The 17,685-nt window shown below is 27.0% G+C and overlaps 1 protein-coding gene across 3 annotated transcripts; it reads left to right on the forward strand.

Annotated features, from left to right (window-relative positions):
• Nucleotides 1–3,979: 3,979 nt before the first annotated feature.
• Nucleotides 3,980–14,787, forward strand: SPARC (secreted protein, acidic, cysteine-rich). Of its 3 annotated transcripts, XM_067271248.1 has the most exons (10): nucleotides 4,070–4,137; nucleotides 4,257–4,286; nucleotides 7,422–7,486; nucleotides 7,564–7,633; nucleotides 7,739–7,753; nucleotides 8,089–8,204; nucleotides 8,277–8,415; nucleotides 13,835–14,045; nucleotides 14,123–14,271; nucleotides 14,343–14,787. In XM_067271248.1, the coding sequence occupies exons 3-10, from the start codon at nucleotides 7,427–7,429 to the stop codon at nucleotides 14,378–14,380; spliced, it is 798 nt and encodes a 265-aa protein (XP_067127349.1). In that variant the 5' UTR covers nucleotides 4,070–4,137; nucleotides 4,257–4,286; nucleotides 7,422–7,426; the 3' UTR covers nucleotides 14,381–14,787. The 3 variants fall into 3 exon arrangements, with proteins under 3 accessions (XP_067127348.1, XP_067127350.1, XP_067127349.1); XM_067271247.1 differs by lacking the exon at nucleotides 4,257–4,286 and having other exon boundaries at nucleotides 3,980–4,137; XM_067271249.1 differs by lacking the exons at nucleotides 4,257–4,286; nucleotides 7,739–7,753 and having other exon boundaries at nucleotides 3,980–4,137.
• Nucleotides 14,788–17,685: the final 2,898 nt, after the last annotated feature.

Consider the following 17,685-nt stretch of genomic DNA (forward strand, 5'->3'; position numbering starts at 1 on the left):
AAATGGAGGATTTTGGCGGCCTAGTATGAGAGAAGTCTGACGTATCTGGGTAAATCACGTAAGTAAATTTCTGAACCGATTCCAACTCGAATACAGTCCCCAGAGCAGCAAGCTTTATCTGTAGAGTAGGCCTATTATGATTTATCTTCAGATAAACATATTCGCCAGGTAAACTCTACATTATAAACTCTTTATTATAATGCATTCAATTTCAGATATTGCAACCAATAAATAAATAGGTATGCTTATTTTATCGGAAAAATACAATTTACGTCAATTTGGTATCATTCCTACCTTTATATAATGACAAAATGACGTCAAATTGACATAAAAATTTATATTATTTTGTCAAAACGAACGCATCTAACACAAGAAAACAAAAATTTTAAAACAATGGCAACTGCATACGACATTGAGAATTTAATTTACCAAATGGCAAAAATTTTCTGTCAGGTTTAATTCAGATTGTAATTATGTTTCGAAAAGATTCGCAATTTATAATTATTTTTAATTCGAGAGCAAGTAGGAAGAAGAAAAAAGAATAATTTGTAAGAGAGTTTGTGACGAAAACTACGTTTTATGCTCCTTTGACCATGCACAGCTAATAGATTCGTGATTCAAATACACGGACGAGGATTAGTTTCAGCAGTTAAAACATCATTAAAATAAGAAGCAAGTTTGTCTTCTTACTCTTTTTCCCCCTCTATCTTTCTTTCTAATTATTTTTAATGTTTCGTGTAATAAATACCTTAGTTACTACATGTTTAGCTCAATACCGTTCAATGTTTTTACAAATAATGAGTTAGTCTTAAGATATATTAAATGAGAATTTATTCGAAAACAGAGTAATTAGAAGGGAAAAAAAACATTTTTTTTTTTAATTTAATGATCGTAAAAATACTCTCGGTTTATTTATTTTAAGTTTTTCTAGTTTTTAATTTGAAAGAATAAAATTAGTCTTTAACAAATTTAACATTGACCAATCATTGATGTATGACCTATCGCGTTTTAATAAGTTCAGCAACTTAACACCAGATGGTGGTGCGTTCTGATGATGATAATATTTTTAAATAAATAAATAACTGTAATTAAATTAATTAGTATTAATTAAGGTTATGTAGTAAAAACTGATTTTTATCATTGATATTATTAGAAATAAAATTTTAAAGAATAGATATTCAAATTATTAAAATTTAACGCCATTTTTGAAATTACACACGTTAAATTTTAAAAAGTTTTTATGCTGGTTTTGTAATTAAAATGCTATTTTTTTTAATGTTTTAATACTAATTTTCGTTTTAGGACTTATAATTTATCAAACTTTTGAATTTTTTTCTTTTTTAAACTGAAAAACTTATCGTATCGAATTCTAACGGGAATAACTATTCTTCTTGAAGTCGACGACCCCGAAGGATCGATGTGATAATTCCATAATCTTATCAATTTTTCAATCTTGATAAAATGTCATTCTGTCATTTAAAAATATATTTATGTCATGACTGGAAAGTAAAAACCACGCTCTAAATTAATATTTCTTTTTACATTATGTTTGTTTTATATCGCCCTTGTTAATAAACTTTAATTTAATAAGAATTCTCTCACTAAATAATATTGTCATTTAAGCTAGTTAATATACAAGTTTAACGAGAATTTTACATAATAAATTATTTCATTTTCAAGCGGGTAACAGAGGGCTGTAAAACGATTATATTGTAAAAACGAAAGTATAAAATTCCTTACATTCACGAAAGTTTTATGTTCTTCAGGAAAGAATTATGTGCTAGGTTAGCTCAGTAAATATATTCGTAAATTGGGCGAGTATTATTGGATGGGAAAAGCAGGACAAGAAGAAGAAAAAGAAGAGGAAGAACAAAAAACGAAGAAGGAGAAAAGAGAGGAGGAGGAGGAGAGGAGGAAGAGAAGAAGAGGAAGAAGAAGAGGGAGAGGAGAAGAATAGAGAGAAGGAGGAAAAAAAGAAGAACGTAAAGACGAAAAAAAAGAGAAACAACATTTAAAAAAATGAAGAGACGAGAAAGAAACTGATGAAAGTGGATGATGATGAAAACCCAGAAGTTGGTAATAAGAGGAGTAGGAAGAAGAAGAAGAAGAAGAAGAAGAAGGGGGAAAAGGAAGAGGAAAGAGAAAAACAAAAACAAAAAAAATTAAGTATGATTAAAAAGAGGAAAAATAAAGAAAGGAAGAAAAAGATAAAGAAGTATAAGAATTTACCAATTTTTAATAATCAAAAGCATTAAATTCAAAATCTGTTCAAAATTTGAAATGGAAAAGTTTGAAAATATTAACGATTCGTTAATATTTTCAAGATTCGATAGTAATTTAAATTAACTTGTAAAAAGAATTTTATAATATTATCTGCCATCTACAATAGAATATTTTCATCTGTTTCTGTATCGTCAAACATTAACAGAATCATTATTTATGAAGTCATAATTTAAATAAAGACATATTTCAAAATTATAGACAGCAGGAAAAAAAAAAAAAAAAAAAAGAAATTAGTCATATGAATGTTTTATCACATGTCTAGTTTTATCAGATTATTGAGTTGCTTAAACTAGAACAGATAATCGATAATTATATTTAAAAAATAGTTTAGAGTTTTTTTTAACATTTTTTATTCTTATTATTTTTAAAAAATATTTATTTAATAATTAAATTTAAACTACGTAGTGAATCTTAATTAAAGATGACAACGCACAGTACCATCTGGTGTTAAATTAAAGAAACTGAAAGAAAAAAAAAAAAAAAACTGTAATAGGTCATTTCGACGCGATTGGTCAATTTTAAAAATGAATTCAACCAATCAAAGTAAATTTATTGTTTATATATTGAAAGTAGTAGAGACGTAAATATATAAACAAAAATTTTATCATTCAAAAATTATTACTGTATTTTATTTCTCTCTAGATAAGAAACGTAAATAAATAATTAGGTTATTTATTTGTTATTTAATAATTCTTAAATTTTTAAATGAAATTAGTTTAAATTATCTCATGTAGATCATATAAAATCTAATATTAATATATTAATTATTTTAAATATATATATATATATATATATATATATATTATTTTATTAATTTTATTAATATGTTAATTTTATATAATATATATATACAGTCAAACCTGTTTTTATGCGGGGGATAGGGACCGCATTAAAAAAAACGCACAAAAAAAAATCTCACGAAACTTCACGAATGGCTGTAAATAATAGTTTTCGCAACACAATTAAAAAATATTTTTTTTTATGCGGTCAACAGGGACCGCATAAAAAAAGTCTCACATAGAAAATAACTCAAAACCGTACGAAATAGAATTTATTGACAACAGATGTCAGCACTTGACTGCATCGTCTGGTCTATCGTCTGTTTTACATATTTTTGTCCAGGTGGTGTTTTGTTGACTTAAAAAGTAAATTATTTCATTTTTCGCATATTCATGCAATAATATTACTATAATAAGTGCATTTATGCTATAATAAGTTTATTTAGCTATAATAAGTCAACGTAAGACATGACGAATCGCACGAGACTAGTCGCCAACTATACCGCACAAATTAAAAATTCGCATTAAAAAAATCGCACAAATAAAAATCGCACATAAAAAGAGCGCATAAAAACAGGTTTGACTGTACATTATAATATATATATATATATATATATATATTATAATGTACATACATGTAATGTAATATATAAAATTTTAAAAGATTTTGCACTCAAATGTAATAATTTTCAATAATTTAAATTTATGACGTCAGATATTTAAAAATTTAAATTAAAAGAAAAAATAGTTCATATATGTTATCGTGCAATGTCATTTGTTATTAATCGAATGTAATTTTTCCGACAAAAAATAAATAATAAAAAGGTTAAAAATTCTATAAAATTCATCTGTAAAATTTAATTCCTAACACCCACCAAAAAGTCCTTGTGGAAGCATCTGGATAACATTTGATCATCTGAAAGAACTTTTGAAAATAACGAACCGGATGAGAGAAAGAAAATATAAAATCAACCAATCAGGTGGCTCCGTATGGGCGAAGCAGACGACATTCTCAAGTTTCAGACGACTTTGTGACCGAACTCAAGAACATTAAGGCCGCCTCTTTCTCTCTCTGGTAAATTATTTAGCAATTTTAATAACCTAATTATAATTTTATGTTAAATGAAATTTCGAATGGCGTGTTATAATTATTATTATTTAAAAATTTCCTTTTTTAAATTAACGCATGCGTAGATTCCAAGATACATATATCGTTTGGTGCAGGTGAGAGAATTTATGTTTAAAAATGTTTCAGTTTTTTGGATAATTAATGTTTAAATAATGAATATTTAATGTTTATGTCGTAATATATAAAAAAATCGTAACATTATGATATATTTACGGCTTAATTATGGCTTACTGTTATATATTGGAGGTATTCGACTACATAATACATGATTCAAGCCAGAAAGAATGTAAATCCCTGAACAATAACCACTTAAAGCTATAATTATGCAGATTTTCGAACCCAGGAACGAGTTAAAGAAGGTCTAGAAGGCATCAAATGAACAATAAACTTCTCAATATTCTTGTATTATGCTTAAATATGCAGTTACTTTAAATTATACTATAAGTAACTTCAAGTTTATATTACTTGAAACATCTTAGAGTTAAAATTTATCTTGAATTTTCACTTTTATAAGTAACTTAGAAGCAATTAATTAACTCTGAAGTATTAATTCATATGCCTTGGTGTCCTTATTACACTGGTGTACACACCAGTATAATAAGTCCTACTGATATGATATGTCCCAGTAGACATTTATACAATAAATTATAGTCTGAGGATTTAAGATAAGTTAAAACTTATCTTAAATCCTTAGACTTATACTTGCGTATAGTATAATTTTATTAACTTTATCGCGTAAGTTAGCTATATAAGCTTATAGTACTCATAAGTACTGTAATTACAACTATAAGAAGCTACAGATTTTAACTTACAGTTGCTTATAGATAAAACATTATTTTAATCTTATAATTATTTTTATAGAAAATGAAAATAAATTACAAATTTATAATTATTTATAAAGAAAAACAACCATTTAAAGCTCTTGATCGAATTTACAGATTATCAGTAAACATCTAAATAGAGACTGTCTTCAAAGTTTATATTTTCTTATAATCCATTACATTTTACTCTATTATATGTTTTGTTACTTTAAATACTGCACTTAAATTTTAATTTGAAGTATAAAATACCCCAAAATATGTATAATATATATATATATATATATATATATATATATTTATTTATTTATTTATTTATATTTATGATTTTTTTTAATATTATGTAAGACTTAGATATCACAAAAACAAATTTTAACAAAGAAAAAGGACTTAGATTCTTTGTTAAAATTTGTTTTTGTGTTTGCATTTAATAAATAAATAAAAAATGAATAAATATTTTTCATATTAAAGCAGCAATTTTCATATTTATTATCGTATATGAAGTAGAAATATGATCTATATTAGTTTAAAAAAAAAAAAAAAAGTTCCTTAATATTAAGGCGTGGAAATTTCTGGCCATCCTCCACTCGAAGGACTTCTAAAATGGGCCAATGAGTCATTTATCTTGCAAGGTTGCTGACAGGAAGCCATTTTAAACATTTTATTAAATTGTTGGTTCTTTATTGATTTAAAGCGTAGGAACGGCATAGTTGTTTATTTTATAGCATTTAATGACTATTGTCACGGAGTGAAGGACATTCTATAACTCGATACACTTAAAAGTCAAGGATATTTCCCGAATTTCTTTTTTAGCTTTCTTATTCTTTTTGGAAAGTTTCACTTCCGTTTTGTGAATTATTTATGACTTTTTTGATATATAAACATAACAACGAGGATTTTGCATTAGAAAAAATTAGCACGTTTCTAAGAATCAAAAAGAAATATCCACAGATGTTCAATTTTCTGTAGACGAAAACCCACACTTTAACTGAATAGATTCAATGTGGGTTTTGTTTTACTTTTTTTTTTTTAACTATTAAGATATTTCTTGGAATAATATAACTTTATTTATGTAAAATTTATTTTTAAAATTTTATCTTATAGATATATTTATTCAAATGCATGTAGCTACAAATACAATTACTATTTACTTTCATTATAAACAAAATTAATTCATATATTAATTATCGTTGGCTATATGGAAAAATTAATATATAATTATTTTATTTTTATACAGGTTCTTTCATATATGTTTAATAAATATAATTCTCTCTGAATTGAGTTATAAATTACTAAAAACAAAATTTTATCATCTTGATATGTTTATGAAATATCTTTTAAAAGTAATTTTAAACTGCAGAATAGTCTGATATCTGACTCAGCAATGTAGAATGCCTGCTACACGACCATTTATCAGTCTTGCACCCCTGCTGCTGACCTTTATAACAGACTGAAGTAGTTCTTGTACCTTTACCCTACAGAATCCCTCTTCAACACTGAAATATTCTGCATGAAGAAGGAATTTACTATTATTTAATTAAAAATTGCTAGTTGTATTTAGTTAGCTTAAATAAATGTTACGCAATGCAACCTTCGATCGAAAAACTGGATTGTATATAAATAAAACTCTTAAATGATGTAATAACTGATTATATATGGTCAAAAATTATATTTTTCTAGCAGGAAATACATAAATTAGAGAGAATGGTATATTTTACGACGCTTTCATGCAGTAATAGCCTTGAATAAATATAATGATATATAATTAGCACCCTTTTGTGGCCTATAAACTGTTTTGATAACTCTCCATTGACGCCTTATAAACATATTAACATCTTTTCTCCCAGCTCTTTTGCCGCTAATAATCGTCATTTAAAGTTTATGCAAGTAAATAGTCAAGTAGACTAAATATAAATGAACCAAAATAAGAAGTTATTCTTCACTAAAATAGAACAGAGTTAGTGAAACATGAGAAAAATGCCTATACTGTATATACTTAAAAATTGCTCATAATTATCTTTTAGACAATTATATGATAATAAATATTAATTCTAAAGAGGATAATTACACATTTAACTAAAATCTAATTAAGTTCTATTATAACATTTATTTTAAACATTTTTGTAGTAAAGTGTCAATAACCTATTTTAAAATATAAACGAACACTTCCTGCATTGAAAAATTTTAAAAAACAAATTGGTTTAAATGTATATTAAAAAGATTTGTTAGATGAAAGAGTCTAAGCTTTAACATATGTCACATCTGAAAAGAATTTCAACGAATAAAAAAAAAGTAACTCTACTTAAATAAGCCAAAGAGAATGCGAAATAATACAGAGGAATTTAGTTAAAGTTCAATTGTTTATTTATTCGTCGTTCTGTTTTGTTTAAGCTATTATATTTAATTTTACAGAGAGAATGAAGTTCATTTATTTACTAGTCTTCTCGTTGCTTATCTTGACTGGATTGGCAGAAGAGGTATAGCAATATAACTTTTTTATGTAGTTGCTCGCTGCCGTTTATTTAATTAATATTCTAAAATAATTATTATTCAGAATGAAGAATCGAAAGATCAGATCGATCTGATAGCTGAAGATGACGATACTGAAACACCCAAAGAAGAAAGTAAGTACATAGTTTAGAGAACTTAATTAACTTATATGTTAATAATTTTTACGAGTTATAAATTACTATTCTATATCTTCACGTCCCGATTTTTCTTCGTTACAGCCAAAATATCTGCACGTAAGTGACCTTTTGAATTGTGTGCTCGCTTATCCAAGCACATTAATTTAAATAATTTCTCCCGAGCAAAAATATAACATAATTATAAACCGAGAAACCATTAACGATAACTAATAACTTCATAATCTAATAAATTATTCATAAAATTTTCACTAATGAAACTCTCACAAAACTATTTAATCTCAGTATTGTGGGCGTGCTTTAATGGCCAAATGCTTATTTGTTAAACGGGTATGCTTGGTATTTTTAACATTCCACTGAGTGGCGATAACTAATAATAATTTCAAAACTTTGTGTTTGATTTCATTTTGTTTAATCAGAAATAATGTTTACAGACCCCTGCCTAAAAGTACACTGTTCAGCTGGACGTGAATGCGAAGTTGATGATAATGGCAAAGCAAAATGTGTTTGTGTTAAGAAATGCATGAAAGAAAAAGACGAGAGAAGAAAGGTAAAGCTACTGATTTAAATATGAATACCTCGTTTTTGTATTTTCAATTTACTCAAATGTTACTATATGTAGGTCTGCAGTAATCATAATGAAACTTGGAACAGCGATTGCGAATTATATAGAATGAGATGTATTTGTGCTAAAAATGATGAAGAATGTACGAATAAGAAATATAAACACGTACATGTTGACTATTACGGAAGTTGTAAAGGTAAATATTATTATTGTGTTAATATAAACATAGGGAAAGACAGCCTGTCCAAAGATAACAGTTTGTTTATATTGAAATTCTTTTTATTCGCATAGATGAAAATATCATATTAATTCACTAGGGATAAATACGAAAATTTTAAATATATTGATAATTATCATGACAGGAAATGATCTTTTGTACTTACATGGAATTATCTTCAGATACTTAACTATCTTAATGATTATGTATAGGCCTATATAAACAGTGATAGCATTGCTCGCTCAAATAACTTCGTCATAAAACATCCCTTTAAGCAATAAAGCATGCATCACATTCAAAATATATTTTTACTAACAACAAACTCTTTTGCTTCTTTTGTTCAAGCAAACGAAAAAAAAAAAAAACTTTGAAAGTGATTCAAAGCGAAAAAATACTTTATTTGGCCTCGGCCAAATAAAGTATTTTTTCGTACTTTATTTTAAGTACTTTTTTAAAGTACTTAAAATAAGTTATTTTAATTTAAGTTATTTTTTCGTACTTTTTTAAAGTACTTTATTATACTTTTCGTATATTTTCCACGTATTTGATAAAATTTTATAAATCTTTATATTAAAAATAATTTTATTTTTATAATTTAGACTTAAATAAGGGGTTTTCCATAAATCACGTCCGCGTTTTTCTTGAAATTTTTACTCTTCCTCCCCCTCCCAGTTTGTCCACGTTTCCATAAACCATCCCCACTTCTGATGTCCAACAAAACTCAAAACCTCCTTAAACCTTTATCACTTTATGAATGATAGATACGACAAGTAGAAATGAAACGTACTGTACAAGAAATTTTGAAATAAATATAATGAAATGTATAAACTATATAAATTTTAATGAAATATACGGACGTTCACTGAAGCTCAACATCCCCTCCCCGCTTCCTTGTCCGATTTTTGTCCTACTTGTCTTAACTCCCCTCCCTTCCTCCAATGTGGACGTCATTTATAGACAGCACCTAACTCATAACTGAAGGAATTGATTAGGGACAACATTACCAATTAAATTATTTAGTTGGGAATGTTAAATAATCTTTGGCGTCGTTCCAATTCAGATTTTAAAACCTTTGTTCTTGCCGATTGGCTTATTCTTGCAAAGTTGTTATGAGATCATTACCTTAGTTAACACGCTTTGAAAAATTAGGTTAAAAACAAATTTTGTGAATATAAATATGCTTATTCTTTCTCATTATTATGAATCATTAAAATTTTCAGATCCAGCGAATATATAACCATTTTGGAAAATTTGAAAAAAATTCGTTTAAAATTTATAGTGAGATTTTATCGTAAGATATGAGAAATTTAATATTTAGAAGTAGACTAATGGTTTTTAGCGGTCGAATTTTAATTTTAACGAAAAATTTTCATAAATCGGAAATTATAGATCTTCTCTGATTGCAGTTTCTGCTATAAAATCTAATAGCGTTTATTGATTTTTGTGTGCTAGTAAGCTTTTCTTGCTTTATAAATGTATTCGTCTATTGTAACGTTATCTAAACATTCGTATATTGATGAAACTACCAAAAATAAATTGTAAGTGTAAGTGATTTGGAATGATAAATAAACTCATTTAATTAAAAACAGAAATAACTTCTGTTTCAGTTTGAATAAAAAAATGAACTCTTTTAAATAAGAATTATTAATGTGCATATGATGACATAAACTATAGGACAATAAGCTTTACCATATGCCATAGAATTTAGAAAGTTCAGTCTTTTGCCTGCTACGAAATCCATAAAATTTTAGCTCGTAACTTTTCATTAATTTATTTCTCATTTTATTCTATTTTTAAAATTCTTCTTTATTGACTCATCTGTTAAAATTATACACAGAACACTTAACGAAATTATTATTTGGCAATGTAACATTTTTGCACTCTTGTATGAATTTCTGTTTTTAGAAAGGAGATAAAAAAATATGTTCATAATCATTTTACATCTTCTGAATATATTTGTTGCTCTTATCTCATTTCTATAAATCTGATATTTTAAGAATTACACACAAACAGCTCTCTAAAGCTGGGTATCCACACGGGCAATTTCGCCGCGCGTTTAAACGCTTTCGAGACTACGTATGCGCGACCTAGAAAAAAATTAGGCGGTTAATTAGGCGTGAATCAGACGCTCGAGCTGGATGAACTTTTTCTTTATGCGAATCAGACGCAACCAATCTACGACGAGTAAACGTCATCATTTTCTACAATGTTGCTAAATGGATGAAATTAGAAACCGAGAAATTAATAAAGTTCGCAATTTTCCCGAAATTTTTGATAAAAGAGACGGGAAGTATAAAGATGAAAAACGATAGGAAAAAGAAAACAAATCATAGATTAATTATTATTTTTATTTCCACAAAGAACAGGTATGTCAATAAGATGATCGCCTCGGCGTCTTCCATCTTCGATTTGTTCATTCCTATTCTGATAGAAAGGAGAAGCGTAGTGGGTATCAGCGATACGATTCACGCGGATTGCGTGATTATATGCTGGCTTGGCGTGATGAAATCGCTCGTGTGGATACCTACCTATCTTAAGACAACTTATTAGAATTGTTCACTTATATGAGTGATAATTTTGGTAGGTAAATTGAATACTTTAATATTGAAATAACTTCTTATATGTTTACAAGAGAACAACAGTATTTTAAATAAGGCTATATATATATAATATATAAATTCAGTTCAGTTTTCAATCTATCAGACACCAAATACTATACTGTATTTTCTTTTCTTATACATAATACATAACACGTCTAGGCTTACACTATTTTTATATTTGTTTTTAAAATATATATACAGTTTATATTACGTTCTGGTATTGGATAACGTAACTGTGTGAATATCAACCAATATATTAATTATTAACAAAGTAGTCTTTATCTTTCTATATCAGGAAATGTGAAGGCATTTCCTGATATGGAACTTTATACATTTTTACAAATAAACACAAGTGAAAGGAATTGTATAAAATAATTAAATTGTCTTATTTGCTACTAGAAGTTGTTAAATAACATTTTAAATTTTAATTTAAATGCTTTTTATATCTTTGATAGTAAAATATTGTATTGTATTTTTTTTATTTTTATTTCCACAAAGAATAGGTATGTCGATAAGATGATACGATGTCGATAAGTCTTTAAAATTTTTCATTGAATAAGAGATCCGAAAAAACCACCATAAATTCTTTTGAATCTTTCTGTTATATCTGTAGATCTTAACATTCTTTATAGGCATTTTTTAGATTAATCAGCAAAACCTTTAAAAATATGTTTATTAAAATGATATTTTTTAAAATTATTTAATTTTATTATTTTTATTAATTTTTTATTATTTAATAGATACAAAAGATAGAAGTCGCTTAGAAAATATAAATGAATGATTATTGATTTAATTTATTCATAATAACTAGTCAGTAATTATTCTTCATATAATTTTACGAAATGTTCGGGGCTTCTTTTTCACTGTTTACAATAACTGATCCTATCGTGGGTTATTACGATTAATTATAGACAAAAATTATACTCTAGTTTCGCGTCAACAAATTCAATTGATTGATGTTGAAAGGTTACAGTAACTAATTCAATGGAAATTTTTATAGTACATTATATACTGTTTACCGTACTTCTATTCTAGTAATAAGAAAATTTTCGACATAAATTCTTATACGTTAAATCCAAAATTTATAACTCACCGCAAACGAAATCGGTGTAAGACCATCTTAACTTAGAGCTATCAATCGAAGCCTTCGAAACTTCGATCCTTCAAAAATTTTTGGCATTTTTAGACTTCGAAGCTTCGAGAAAAAATAAGCCGAAGTTATGAAGATTTTAATTAATATTCAAACAATAGTAAAAGTAAATTTCAAAGCAGAAGAAATTAAAATGATGTTGGCATGCAAACATAGTGAAAATGTAGAGAAACTTTACTTATCGTTCAAAACCATCGAACCTACATCAACCGATAGTTAAGGAATTTTCTCGATTTGCGGTAACATTTTAACAAAAGCAGGGGATCGATTGTCTCCTCGTCTTTTTTAACGCTTTCGTATACTTAAGTTTTTATTTCAAATAAAATCCCAGACGTGTTTAATAAACAGATTTGAAATTCTAAATTAAATTTGAATAAAGCTTGTTTTTAAAATTTCTGGTCTGTATTTAAGAATTTAATTTTAAAAATTCTCAATATAATTATTTAACCAATTCATAATAGATTGAATTTATTCATTTATAATAACGATAAATTACTACGGCAAAAATTTTGGCGTTAAAACTTTTAAAAGATAGATTTGATATCCCTATCTGAACTCATGTATCCAGATTTGTTAATGTGTTAATGTCAGAACTGTATAGAATTTGTTACAGGGTGTTATAATATGCTGTATGTTAAATTGCTGAACTATAAAAATATACTGTGTTTCTTTTACAATATTTTCTCTATTTAACTATGACATTTTTATTCATAGTTTTATTAAATTTTAATAGCATTCGAAATGGCACACTGAGATAATTTAAAATAAAATGAATCTGTTCGATTGTTGTCTGTGTGATACTTTTGAAAGCAAAATTTTGTTTATTAAGAAAAGAGGAATTTTTTATAGCAAAAATAAAGTTTTATTGATTAAAAAACTCCTATATTTTTTATTATAGAAGTAATTTATATAATTATTGTATATTTAAATATTTAATTAATACAGAAAACTCCTAACATTTTGAGTAAAAGTAAAAATGTTGCAGTGTGTAGCATCTCCTCCGGTTTTTACATTATTTATTTATTGAAGGTATTTCGTTTCCTCGTCTTACATCATCTGTTAAACTTGTGTGGTCTTTTTTATGGACTCGGCTTTTTCTTTTTTTACTTACAGTTTAACAAGCTTTAATAGTCAAAGGATGAAGAATCAAACAAAAGTTGTTTTCAGTTCAAGTTATAATGCGATCATTTAAACACACCAAAAAAGGAAATGATAAAGTGATAAAAATGCAAAGTCAAATGCAAATTTTTTACTTAAGCTTCACTTGCAATCATATGTTTTGGTAATCGCTTAATTTTACAGTACTTAAATTTAAAAGAATTTTAATTTAACTGTAAAGATGAGTTTTACTCAAACAAATGTCTCCTTAAAGATCAAATATGCTGTTTGATTCTTCTAGCAAGATTAACTATTAAGATAATGATTTTAAAATTAACTTCATGTTTTTATTATTAATTCCACATCTGTTTCATAAAGAACAAGATACGAAATATCAAATTAATACCAAAATAAATCTCATTTCAATAAAAGGAATATTTAATTGCAATTATTAAAGCTGCAAAAATTGAGTTACATTTTGTCAAGATTTTAATTTATTTTATTAATAAACAAATTACTGTAAATGAGAAAATTATCGTTAATTTTTCAGAGATCCCAGAATGCAGCAAAGAAGAATTAGAGGATTTTCCCAGAAGAATGAGAGAATGGTTGTTTAACATCATGCAAGATCTGGCTAGACGAGAAGAATTAAAACCTCCGTATTTAGAGTTGGAAAAAGAAGCAGAAATTAGCCAAAGCAGAAAATGGGTTAATGCTGTAATCTGGAAATTTTGCGATTTGGATTCTCATCCCCACGACAGGTAAGAACCATCTCATATTATTTTTTGTCATATAATAAAATTAAATTTAATCCAATTTTAATTTTTTTCTATATCAGGAGTGTTTCTAGACACGAATTCTTTCCAATCCGTGCACCTTTAGTTTCGTTAGAGCATTGCATTGCTCCATTCTTGGATTCTTGTGACGCCAACGATGATCATAAAGTTTCTTTAGAAGAATGGGGAAATTGTTTGGGATTAGAGCAAAGTAAGTTGTTTTATATTTTCTTTTGATTTAAATTAAATCGAAATTACACTAACACAAACGATATTTTACAGGTGAAATCGAAGATAAATGTGCAGAGATCAGAAATTAAAACACTATCATTATAGAATTGAAGCATTTTTTTAAACTTCAGAAGACAATTTTTTTTCAGCTTTTTTTCAAAAGTAATTATTTAAACTTTTGTTTGCTAAACTTAATATTTCACAAATTTGTATCTTTGGAAAACACATTCAAGCCGGTTTTACATATATATAAATATATATATATGTATGTATATCGTTATCCTTAACGTTACTTTTCATATTTTTATTTTTATGAAACACTTTTGGTGATTTTAACAAAACGAAACACTGCCAATTACATTAGTTCTTAGAATTTTAATCGCTGAAAGTGATATTTTCACATTTTACAGAGACAAATATCATGGATGGTTGTAAGACTCTTCTTAAATATAAATAATGTGCTTAATAAAGATGTTAATTTTTTATCGATGTTAAATTAGAATTTTTCGTACTATTAATTATTTTCTTGATTTATTTACAACAACAAAAAATTAAAATGAGTATCCTTTTATTTATTATCAATTGGTCTGTCCTTAATGTGAGCTATGATCTTGATCTAAATTCTAAAACATTCTAAATTCTACGTTTATTTATTGTAACAATGAAAAACTCTAATAACCAATTTAAAGAAGTTTTAATTTTGACGGGTACACTTATTGTTCTTTGAGCTTCTTTCAAAAATAATTTATTTAATAACCTTCAAAAATTTTCGCGGCACACCTACGATCCTCTCGCGGCACTCTGATTGAAAATCTCTAACCTAGAGTCTTGCGCTTTTAGGAACTTATGATATTCTTACCGATACTCGAACTTTTGATCCGGTATTCAGAACCCAATACTATCTACAATACTAGCTATTTTACAATGTCAAGTACCATTTGATAAAGTCTTTACAACAAATAAAACTTATGCAAAAGCGATCTCGCAAGTCCATGTTTGATTAGGACTTTCGAGGGCCCATTTCTCGCACAATTAAAACCGCTGCTGTATACAAATAACTTCAAAATCACCTAAAACTTCTCACATTGTTACTAACATCAATATTACTCTTATATTAAAATAAATTACCTGTAAGCTTTTTAAATTAATATATTCATTTACGTACAACATGGAATATAGAGAGTTTAAATAAACGAGTCTATAAAACTGTACTTACAGTGTTTTTGGGTAGTTTGATTTTTTGTACAGTATTCTCAAAAATCCTAAATCCTATTTTATCGTATACTAACAGAAGCGATATGAAATGTAAAGTTAAATTTTAAATATGAAATTGATCACAGATTTGTAAAAAAGCTTTGTTTTTTATTTTTATTTTAATTAAACTCATTTTCAAATGCTGTACATGCAAATAATATATCCGTATATTATATATATATATAAATTTTTTTTTAATCGTCTCTTACTATAAGGATTAATAAAGTGAACAGGAATAACGAAGATGACACTTCAGAATAAAATTTTCATATATAAATTAATTGATTACAGACGATTTTGTTCATGTTTTTGAATGCGGTTATGATAAAAACTGTGTTCAAACGGATTTCTTCTGAAAAATTTTTCTAATTTTTTGAAGAATTACAAAAGAAGGAAAATAGAAGTACAGAATTCTTTTGAAAAGGTATTTTATAAATATTAAATATCAATTTGGAGTTTTTGTCATTGTTTTTCCCCAATCTAAGAGGTTTTCCAAATGAAAATCTCTTTACAGCCACAGAAATTGCAACAGGAAACAACGTGGAGTTTTATCCACGTTTGTAACGCCTGAATAGGGGCCAGTTTCTCTTAAAAGACCTCCCGGAAAGCATTATTTCCCCGCGCACATTTGGCCATTCCATTTACGGTCTGCTACTCGGACTCATGCGTCTAATATATCGCTCACTCGGAGTCATAGCCTATATGAGCTGCATACTCCATATTAACCATTAAATATCAATGTTTTATTTAATAAATTATTTTGAAAGGTTGTAAAATCATACAGCGTATACAGGAAAATTCAAATAATGATAATAATAATAATAATAATTTGAACACAGATATAGAGATTTCTAATATATGTGAGTTATAAGTTACATGATAATTTATTACTAAACTTAAAAAATGTCTTTCGTAAAAATGTCATAACTTACACAAAATAAACATTTTAGCTCCAATGAAAAATACAGGGAAATGAATATATCTTTGAAACTAAAATTTGCGTTGTTTTGTTATTATAATATCAAAATATTTTAGCTTAAAAAGTCTAAAAAATGATTCTTGGATCCAATTGAAGCAAAACAAAATGTTGGACTACATAAAAATATTTAAGAGCTTTATTGAAATTCTTTTGATGAATTCTTTTGATGAATTCTTCTTTTGTTGAATCTTCTTATTAAAATGTTTGTTATGAAATTATTGAGTTAAATTTGAGTTCCACCAACTACATTTATTGATCCTTTTGCATACAAAGTTTGCTCATAAAAGGAAAAATTGAGATCGATCATAATATATTTAGTACCTTGCTTTAAACCTAATTACTAAAAAAAAAATCTTAAAAAACAATGTAATTGTGGCCTTTTAATTTAAAGAAACAATCCCTGAGGAAACAATAAATTTGTTGATTATCTTCAATTAAGGCGCGACTATTAAGCTCTGGATTTCACGTGTAATCGTGTAAGTAAATCTTCATTTATTCGCCGATCCGCCTGCAGAAGCAAAATCCCATTTCAACTGCTGTGTATCATTTGATGAAGATTCTCCCCAAAATGTAGAGGCAGCACCTGATGATTTTTTTCATATTTCTTGGAGGGCGTTTCGGTGGGACTAATGCATCTTGTTTAGAAACTTTACCTTCATATCCAGAACGAAAACTTACAAGTGGATCTGTTCCTGTTAATTCTAGTATTTTTGTTTGTATTCTAAGTAATTTTTCTCTTTGATATTCATAACTTGCTTCTCTTATTAAATTAATCCAATTATCAGTGCTTCTGTGTGATGCAACTAAAATAATGACGTTTATCTAATTCAATTGAAAATGTGATAGAAAATGCAAAAGGAAGATCTGTATAAGGTTCATGCTGAACTCTACAGTTTTCTACAACCAAAACACCAACAGGCTCTTTTTCATAAACTGCTCTATACTTATTCAATCGAAAGTAAAATAATAGATTGCCCCTTAATTTAAACCACTTTTCCTTGTAGGCCCTATGTTTTTCTGAATCCTGGACATCTATGATGAAGTCTTCCTTCCTTATCTGCATTACCATTGGCTAATCCTATTAATTCTTTCTCGTTATACCTCATTTCGAGTATTCAACTTCTTCATAACCAATGAAAATAACAGCATATATCTAACGCG

Source organism: Centruroides vittatus, unplaced genomic scaffold (assembly GCF_030686945.1).
Source record: "Centruroides vittatus isolate TY-2023 unplaced genomic scaffold, ASM3068694v2 contig_393, whole genome shotgun sequence".
NCBI lineage: Eukaryota > Metazoa > Arthropoda > Arachnida > Scorpiones > Buthidae > Centruroides > Centruroides vittatus.

Coding starts and splice junctions, on each gene's coding strand:
- SPARC (XM_067271247.1), top strand. CDS start 7,427: ATGAAGTTCATTTATTTACTAGTCTTCTCGTTGCTTATCTTGACTGGA. Junction 8,205..8,276: donor AAAAAGACGAGAGAAGAAAG/GTAAAGCTACTG, acceptor TACTATATGTAG/GTCTGCAGTAATCATAATGA. Junction 8,416..13,834: donor CTATTACGGAAGTTGTAAAG/GTAAATATTATT, acceptor TTAATTTTTCAG/AGATCCCAGAATGCAGCAAA.